The sequence below is a fragment of the Pollachius pollachius genome (assembly GCF_949987615.1).
Source record: "Pollachius pollachius genome assembly, chromosome: 5".
Classification (NCBI taxonomy): domain Eukaryota; kingdom Metazoa; phylum Chordata; class Actinopteri; order Gadiformes; family Gadidae; genus Pollachius; species Pollachius pollachius.
Genome location: NC_136938.1, coordinates 28,922,209 through 28,931,606, shown reverse-complemented (window position 1 = coordinate 28,931,606; position 9,398 = coordinate 28,922,209). Strand labels below are relative to the sequence as shown.

General features: G+C 53.0%; 2 protein-coding genes across 3 annotated transcripts in view; one reads left to right on the top strand and one right to left on the bottom strand.

The window, feature by feature from the left end:
• ttc17 (tetratricopeptide repeat domain 17) overlaps positions 1-1,326 on the bottom strand; it is a 27,727-nt gene extending 26,401 nt beyond the window's left edge. Inside the window, exons 1-3 of the mRNA XM_079736927.1 lie at positions 1,133-1,326; positions 297-386; positions 6-175 (exon numbers count right to left, since the gene is read on the bottom strand). Of these exons, the coding sequence (XP_079593053.1) occupies positions 6-175; positions 297-386; positions 1,133-1,309 (437 nt within the window). The 5' untranslated portion in view covers positions 1,310-1,326. The remainder of the gene's footprint in view (positions 1-5; positions 176-296; positions 387-1,132) is intronic.
• A 384-nt stretch (positions 1,327-1,710) lies between these two features.
• traf6 (TNF receptor-associated factor 6) lies at positions 1,711-9,323 on the top strand. 2 transcript variants are annotated; one of them, XM_079736932.1, is made up of 8 exons: positions 1,711-1,767; positions 2,912-3,231; positions 3,771-3,921; positions 4,347-4,505; positions 5,730-5,801; positions 6,007-6,084; positions 6,274-6,606; positions 7,189-9,323. In XM_079736932.1, exons 2-8 carry the CDS (start codon positions 2,912-2,914, stop codon positions 7,798-7,800), a joined length of 1,725 nt encoding a protein of 574 aa, XP_079593058.1. In that variant the 5' UTR covers positions 1,711-1,767; the 3' UTR covers positions 7,801-9,323. The 2 variants fall into 2 exon arrangements, with proteins under 2 accessions (XP_079593058.1, XP_079593057.1); XM_079736931.1 differs by having other exon boundaries at positions 1,756-1,827.
• Positions 9,324-9,398: the final 75 nt, after the last annotated feature.

Here is a 9,398-nt window from a genome sequence, read left to right as displayed (position 1 = left end):
CTGACCTGATGTCCTTGCTCTCCAGGGAGATGTAGGTGCCATCGTAGAGGTCCAGATCCCCCAGAGGCACCTTGGCCAGGATGCAGTCAGAGTCCTCCTTGTAGTGCCTCTGCTCCAGCCCCGTGTCCCGGTCCTCGTTCTCCTCGATGTGGATCTTCTGCTCCACAAGTTGCTTCTGTGTGAAACCAGAGCAGGGCAGTCAATCAGAGCTCATTGGTGGCTGAACAACAGGAGGTTAGATAACAGGACAGGACACATGACTGGATGTACTGTTAGGTTGTGTTGTTTCAAAGCACCTCCAGCTTCTTGAGGTAGTTAACGCGGGTCTCCTGTCTCATGAAGATGACCACGTCGTGAGGATGCTTGAGGTTCAGAGGAGAGTCCACCTGCAACAATGTGGTTCAGGTGGTCAGTGATGGACAATAAAGACCTTTAATGTCATTGCCAGAGGAAAACGTAGCAGTATATTATGTTTATTATTATATTATTATATGATTCATCATTGGCCGATGACACACAGATTTATTTAGAGGTAACAGACAATTATGATGCAAATGTACCATCTGATGTGTTGTATAGGATCATGGAGTTGCCAGAATAACACATTGTAACGGTCTGACACCTAGAGCAGGTCCAGAGGACGGAGAACGTCAAGCTGAGGCTGAACCCGGTCAACCTGCACATCAAGACCCTGACCGAAAACAGACGTTACCGTGTACGTTTAACCCACTGACGTTAACGTGTACGTCTTCAACACCCTCACGTTAACGTGTTCAACACCCTCACGTGTACGTGTTGAACAGCCTCCCGTTGACGTTAACGTGTTCAGCACCCTCCCGTTAACGTGTACGTGTTCAGCACCCTCCCGTTGACGTGTACGTGTGTCAGACAGCGCTAGCCACGTTACAGCTAACGGCGGCTAGCGACTCAAACCCTTCAGTCAGTTCATGTTCATGTGAGTGATGGTAAAAGAGGACCCCTGTCTGAGCTCAGCTACAGCGGAGGAGGCATATGGTAGATGATAGATAGAGGACATAGAGGAGATCCAGGAGCTAGATGAGCTAGTTGGCGGCTAGCAACTGTCGGTGTTGTGCCGCTAGCCTGCAGTGCTACGTTAGCCAGTAGCTCGTACTTGTTGTTGTATCTTCCCGTCCTCGGTGACCACCCAGTGGGTCGTGGCACCGGCGCGGTCCGCCAGCAGGAGGAGGGTACACAGAACCGTCAGGATCCTCCCGGGGAAATGTGTTTTTCGGGGACCGTTGACGCGACAGAGCGAAGACTCGGGATGATCGTTCCCGAGGTCCGCCATCTTTACGTCTCCTTTGCTGCGGCGGCCCGTGAAAACTCCCGCCACCGGGGGGCGCACGAGCGCGCCGTCCGGAACTCACCGCGTTGTCTTGGCGACCGCGGGAAAGCTCGTGTGGCGTTGGTTCCACGGGTTGGTTCAGTTGGTTCATAAAGTGACTCATCTTTGTAGCCGCCATATTGGAGCGGTCATTGTGTTCGTTCAATATGGTTTTCGCCTATGTACCGATTTATCTATCGCGACAAGTCTGCATGGCCGCCATATTAGAGCGGTCAACGTCTATGAATGGGCTGTTGCAACATGAATGGGCTGTACCAATGTGAATGGGCTGAACCAAAGTGAATGGGCTGTACCGTTTTTAACGGGCTGTACCATTATGTTTTGAGTACCAATATGAAACGGACTTCCCCTCCGTGACGTCTGGAGGATCAGGAAACAAAAAAGAAAACTTCTCCTGTGAGGTGAGAGTTTACGGAAACGCGTTAACGTGGAGCGATAAACTGGAGTTAGGACTAGGAGAGGTGAGTCCGGTCACCAGTCATGGGGACCGTCAGGGCCAGTAGCTCTACTGGTTTCTGTACTGGTTTCGGTACTTGTTTCTACACTGGTTTCAGGGAGGATGTTGTTAGTTCCGCATCAGCCTCGCCAGGCGGGGACGCTCCACCCAAACACCACCAGGATGGAGGGGATCGCGTTATATCATGTTTTCCCAGATGAACCTAAACCTTCAGACAGAACCCCCTCCTCCTGTGACCGAATGGGGGTCGTGAGCTGAGGCTAGATAACACGAGTAGCAGGGTGGGGTCCAGGGCGGTGCACCTCCGGGTGGAGCGACAACCCTCCGGGTGGAGCGACAACCCTCCGGGTGGAGCGACGCGTCCCCGGGTGGAGCGACGCGCCCCCGGGTGGAGCAACAACACTCCGGGTGGAGCGACGCGCCCCCGGGTGGAGCAACAACACTCCGGGTGGAGTGACGCGCTGCATGGATGAGATGCGTCTGATGCTTTCTCTGTCTGTTCGCCTCTTTATGTCGTTTATGTATGGCTGGCAATCAGCCGACGGTTCTAGATCAGTAGCTCTGTGCTCCTGAAGACGGCTCTAGATCGGTTGCTCTGTGCTCCTGCAGGTGGCTCTAGATCGGTTGTTCTGTGCTCCTGCAGATGGCTCTAGATCGGTAGTTCTGTGCTCCTGCAGGTGGCTCTAGAACGGTAGTTCTGTGCTCCTGCAGATGACTCTAGATCAGTTACTCTGTGCTCCCTGCAGGTGGCTCTAGATCGGTAGTTCTGTGCTCCTGCAGGTGGCTCTAGATCGGTTGCTCTGTGCTCCTGCAGGTGGCTCTAGATCGGTTGCTCTGTGCTCCCTGCAGGTGGCTCTAGATCGGTAGTTCTGTGCTCCTGCAGGTGGCTCTAGATCGGTAGTTCTGTGCTCCTGCAGGTGGCTCTAGATCGGTTGCTCTGTGCTCCTGCAGATGGCTCTAGATCGGTTGCTCTGTGCTCCCTGCAGGTGGCTCTAGATCGGTAGTTCTGTGCTCCTGCAGGTGGCTCTAGATCGGTAGTTCTGTGCTCCTGCAGGTGGCTCTAGATCGGTTGCTCTGTGCTCCTGCAGATGGCTGCGTGCTACGACAGTGAGAAGGACAGCCTGGAGGCGGAGCGCAGCGGCGGCGGGGAGCTGTCCAGCTGTGCGATGGCCATGCTGGAGAAGGAGCAGGAGTCGCTGCTCAGCCCGTCCGAGAGCTCGGGGATTCTGTTCGGGAGCACGCCCACCTCCCTGCTGTCCGCCGCCCCCCTGCAAGGCTACGACGTGGAATTCGACCCCCCCCTCGAGAGCAAATACGAGTGCCCCATCTGCCTCATGGCGCTGCGCAACGCCATCCAGACGCCCTGCGGACACCGCTTCTGCAAGCACTGCATCCAGAAGTCCATCCGGTACTTATCGGCTGAGGATCAGCCCGGCCCACAGCCCTCTGGGACTGTAGCATTAATACAGGCTGTCCTACAGCCTCCTGGACTGTAGCATTAATACAGGCTGTTCTACAGCCTCCTGGACTGTAGCATTAATACAGGCTGTTCTACGGCCTGTGGGACTGTAGCATTAATACAGGCTGTTCTACAGAGCCTGGGACTGTAGCATTAATACAGGCTGTTCTACAGCCTCCTGGACTGTGCACAATAATTAACATCAGGATGTACTAGTAGTTTCTAGCCGACATGTCGCTATAGTTCTATAGATTCTCATTATCATACTATGTGATACTATGCTATGATAAGGCACTAATAATAAATAGCTTTTAACTTGTAACAGATGAAGGTGATTAAACAAAAGTTCTGATTCCTACAACAAACAGTACAAAGAAGTAAATGATACCTTGTTTTAAACCAACAATAACTGGATTGGTTCCTCAAACAGATCCGTCCTCATGAGGAACTTGTTTGTTTAGTTGAATGATGCGTTCCTCCTCCTGTAGCGACACCGGCCAGCGCTGTCCCGTGGACAACGAGATGCTCTCAGAGGATCAGCTCTTTCCTGATAACTTTGCCAAAAGGGAGATCCTGTCCCTCACGGTTCGCTGTCCCAACGCCGGCTGCAAACACAAGATGGAGCTCAGGCATCTGGAGGTAGAACCGCTGAACTAGTCTGAACCAGTATGAACGCGTAGCGTCTGGTGAAGTGACAACAAGCTGGTGTACATATGAGTTAAGAGAGGGAACAGAACAGAGCTAGCTTTTACTAAAAGAAAGGGAAGACATGCTTTGATTGGTCAGAGGGAAGCCTGGAGCGGCTCATTCAGACCTAATGTAAACCAATTGAAAAGCTCTCATGCAGAGGCATGTGCAGGCACTCTCTCATATTCTCACAGCGCCTTTCACTCTAATAGCTGACTGGATTATCATTTCTTACTAATTACACTCAAATAATGAGGCTCCACTCTTGCCTGCAGCATGTTCTTTAAGCAGGCGAGAATATCCGCTGGAAACAGTGATGTTGTGTTTTGGAGGAGTGTAGTCTAGCAGCTGACCTGATGTCCTCCATGTCCTCCCAGACCCACGTGGGCCAGTGTCCCTTCGCCACCCTGCTGTGCCCGCACTGCCAGCACGCGGTGCTGAAGAGCAGCTTTGAGGAGCACGCCACCCTGCACTGTCTCCGCCGCTTCGTCTCCTGCCCCGACTGCGTGGCCAGCTTCGTCTACGAGGAGCAGCAGGTAGGGCCTCTCACATGTGAACCAAAACTCATGTCTCCATATCTTTTGTTCGAATGGCGATATACGATATTAGAACGATATGTTGAACAAAACGGGTAAAGTGTGTAGTTTTGCCCTAACCCTAACCCCAGCGACCAAAGACGCTGGGGTTGACAAGTTACCGGACTACTGCAAAAAATCCTTTGTTTCCCTTGACAGCGGTCAATTATCATTAGCAACGGTGAATTATCAAATATAATTCATTATTAATTAAACAAGCCGACGGCAGGAAAGGTGTGAAACTAACCATCTCGTAGTTGGAGGCAAGAGAGTATACGTGCTCCAATAGTGAGAGATAAAAATAAAGCACATTCATTTGAATGATTATAGCTTGTGTGTGCCCACACACACATTTATTACACACAACTGGACTCATTACTCGTTCATTACTTCACTAAACTGACACGCACGCTACCGCTCGCTCTCCTCGCTCGTCCACACACACACACACACACACACACACACACACACACACACACACACACAGCCAGTGATATGCGCACGATACTTTCTCGTGCGAACAAGATACTTTCTCGTGAGCACCAGATACTTGCTCGTGCTCACGAGAAACTGTAAAAACTTTTTTTTTGCCCCATGTTCCTTTACGGGTTCCGTACTCTCTACCACCGTGTCCGCCATGTTTTTGTTCAAAGTTAGTTTTGATGCGTAGCGTGGGTGGGAGAACACTGCATACATGTAAGGGCGGGATTGAGCAGCTGAACATGGCTTGTAGGCTCAGAGAGCAGCGGTCAGCCTTATAAAATAGCGCTCGCAAGGCAACATCAAAATAATATGTAATATACTGGTATGGCGATATTGTCTCAACTACATATCTCTTTCAAAAATATACCGGTATAAATTTTACTACCGGTATATCGCCCATCCCTGCCCGGCACATCCACTCACACCCTGCTGCCTTCAGGCCAGTAGGGCCACACATCCACTCACACCCTGCTGCCTTCAGGCCAGTAGGGCCACACATCCACTTACACCCTGCTGCCTTCAGGCCAGTAGGGCCACACATCCACTCACACCCTGCTGCCTTCAGGCCAGTAGGGCCACACATCCACTCACTGACAGCGGAGAGGAGTTGTGGAAGTCAGCAGCCTGATGTATTGAATCATTGATTGATATAAATGATGAAAGGTGCTCCCCTGAGCCTCTGGTCTCCTTCTTGTCTTCCAGCTTCACGAGCTGCAGTGTCCGTTCGCCAACGTGAAGTGCCAGTACTGCGGCCTGGAGCTCATCAGGGACCAGGTGGGTGGGGCTGAATGGAGAACTAGCGTCACATCCACTTGAGACACATGCTGAGTTATAACAGAGGGAGGTCTACTGGGAGCTGCTTCAGACGCCCGTTGGGAAACCATGGCTGCCTGCTCCTTAGGCCGTCAGAGTGGGGCCGTTCCTGTAATGCGTGGTGGATGTGTGCGCTCTCCAGTGACTGATGTCCGCTGTGTTGCAGATGGAGTCTCACTGTGACACCGACTGCCCCAAAGCACCCATCGCCTGCCCCTTCAGCACCTTCGGCTGCCAGGAGCGGGTAAGAAGCACACCTCAGGGTGACCTGGGCCGGGTGCAGCCTCATGACGCGCTGTGATTGGTTCCTCAGCCTCATGACGCGCTGTGATTGGTTCCTCAGCCTCATGACGCGCTGTGATTGGTTCCTCAGCCTCATGACACGCTGTGATTGGTTCCTCAGCCTCATGGCGCGCTGTGATTGGTCCCTCAGATGCAGCGGCACAACCTGGCGCAGCACACGCAGGAGTTCACCCAGATGCACATGCGCTACATGGCCGAGTTTGTGCGCAGCATGAGCCTGGGCGAGACCACGCCCAAATCGCTGTGGCTGCCGGGGGCGTCCTGCTCGTCCTCAGAGGACCAGGGGGCCGCGGGGCCCCCCCCGGGCCCCTGTGGCCCCCGGGGCTCCTCCATATGGAGCGGGGGCAGCGGCGCCGTCTTGTGCCAGAGCGGCGAGGTCAGCCAGTTGCTCCGGGAGATGGACGGCCGCCTGGTGACCCAGGACCACCAGCTGAGAGAGCTGATCATCGGGAAGGAGACGCAGGTAACCCTAGCCCCGTGGAGACGCAGGTAACCCTAGCCCCGTAGAGACGCAGGTAACCCTAGCCCCGTAGAGACGCAGGTAACCCTAGCCCCGTGGAGACGCAGGTAACCCTAGCCCCGTAGAGACGCAGGTAACCCTAGCCCCGTGGAGACGCAGGTAACCCTAGCCCCGTGGAGACGCAGGTAACCCTAGCCACGTAGAGACGCAGGTAACCCTAGCCCCTTAGAGACGCAGGTAACCCTAGCCCCGTAGAGACGCAGGTAACCCTAGCCCCGTAGAGACGCAGGTAACCCTAGCTCCGTAGAGACGCAGGTAACCCTAGCCCCGTAGAGACGCAGGTAACCCTAGCCCCGTGGAGACGCAGGTAACCCTAGCCCCGTAGAGACGCAGGTAACCCTAGCCCCTTAGAGACGCAGGTAACCCTAGCCCCTTAGAGACGCAGGTAACCCTAGCCCCGTGGAGACGCAGGTAACCCTAGCCCCTTAGAGACGCAGGTAACCCTAGCCCCTTAGAGACGCAGGTAACCCTAGCCTCTAGAGAGACGGGCTCCAGGCTGACGGGGTCTTGGTGTGTCCCCTGCAGGGCGGGCAGCTGGCGGAGCTGCGTCGGCGGGTGGCGTTGCTGGAGGAGACGGTGAAGGAGCTGGAGGCGCAGCAGTGCCAGGGGGTCTTCGTGTGGCAGCTGCGGGGGTTCTCGGCGCTGCTGCGGAACCAGGAGCAGGGGGTGCCGGTGGTGGAACACAGCCCCGGCTTCTACACGGGCCGGCCCGGCTACAAGCTCTGCCTCAGGCTGCACCTGCAGGCACCCAACGCCCCGCGCTGCTCCAACTTCATCTCCCTGTTCGTGCACACCATGCAGGGCCTCTACGACGCCCAGCTGAGCTGGCCCTTCCAGGGCACCATCAGGCTGGCGGTGCTGGACCAGGGCGCGGAGGGGCAGCACCACATGGAGGAGATGGACACCAAGCCCGACCTGCAGGCCTTCCAGAGGCCCACCATCCAGCGCAACCCCAAGGGTTTTGGCTACGTCACCTTCCTGCACCTCAACCAGCTGCAGCAGCGCGCCTACGTCAAGGACGACACCCTGATGGTGCGCTGCGAGGTCACGCTGCGCTTCGACGCCGCGCTGCGCCGCGAGGGCGCCGCCATGACCCCCCGGGGCCCCGAGGACGCCCAGGGGCCCCGGGACACCTAGGGGCTCCGGGACGTCTAGGGGCCCCGGGACGTCTGGGGACCCGGGGCCCCGAGGACGCATAGGGGCCCTGGGACGTCTAGGGGCCCCGGGATGCCTAGGGGAGACTGGGCTTGGAGGGGTTCAGGGGCCCCTCAGAGGGACTCAGGGGCCTGGAGCGAGGCTCAGAGGGGTTCAGGGCGATGGGATTTGTTCACAATCTCTAGGCTGTTATGAAATTGTGGGATTTTATTATTTTAATTTTTTATATTTTCAATTTCTTTATGACTACTTTCACGGCTCAGTAATTAGGAGTTAGTTCCTCTTATTTAAAACCTTCCTTTGGCTATAAAATTATTCACCTATAGTCAGATACAGGAAGGTGAAGTATTCATGTATTCATCTGTCATTATACGATCTGTGTGTCTTGGTATTGCATCCCCCCCCACACACACACACACACACACACACACACACTACTGCTTATTTTCAGTCAAGTATCATTACACTCTGCTTACGGTTCTGGACACTTCATTGTCACTACACTTTAAGATGTGCTAACGGGAACTGATTAGCCGTGTTAGTTAGCATTACGTTGAGTCTGTACAGACATGCCCTATGTTGACTAGACCGGTACAACGACACGATTGGTCAGGAGACTTGTTTGTTGACTTGGTTGTTGGTAAATGCTGGATCAAGAACAAACAAAATGACGGATTGCTGTTTAAAGTTGTAATCTTCAATGGAAGTATAATAAGTACGATGATAGTTTTGATTTCTGGTCTTGTTAAGCTTTATGGTCATCTACATATATCTTCAGAGCTCAAAAAAGTGTAAATTGTTAGAGAATAACGGGAGGGACGAGGATCTCACTCCAACTCTGAGGTCAAAGAAGCGTTTGTGACTCAGACCAAGAAAAGACTGAAGAGAGAGAATCATACTTGTATTATCTAGAATGTACGACTTTTATTATATAAGAGTGATGTTCCTTCTGGACCTTCTTCTGAACACAGCCCGCCTCTTGAAGATCACCTGTAGGCCAGATCTCCTATTCTTGTTTCAGCAATATTTGATGGTTTATTACACTTTATTGCATCTACTTTTTAATCCACTGTTTTTACCGAGACATTATCAACACATGTTTTTTTCGATAAACCAATAATGCTTTTGGACATTTCGTGTACAGAAAACGACCGTATATTTAGTGCCTTCCTCTGCTAGTTGTGTGTTGTGGAGCAGCACTGTGTGTGTTTCTGGAGCTGTGTGTGTTTGTGGAGCTGTGTGTTTGTGGTGGACTTGGAGAAGACAGCAGTCAAACCACAGGAAAGGGTCTGCCACTCAACCTGCCCATGGCAGCTGGTGGAACACGATATGGTGATGATTTGTTTGTGCTTTGTTGCTTTTAATCATCAGTTGTCAACACAATCTCGCAGCTCCATGTTAAGGAGGCCAACTTTTTCATTCTGATGAATACAAGTCACAGGATGATTAATCTTTTTTTGACCACAGCTTTGAAAAATCACTGTTGACATTGTGCTAATAAAAGAACTGACTAATAAACACAACTAGTGTAGTGAAAACATTTTAATCGTGTCTCTGCTAAGGTGGGTCTTCACCTCAAG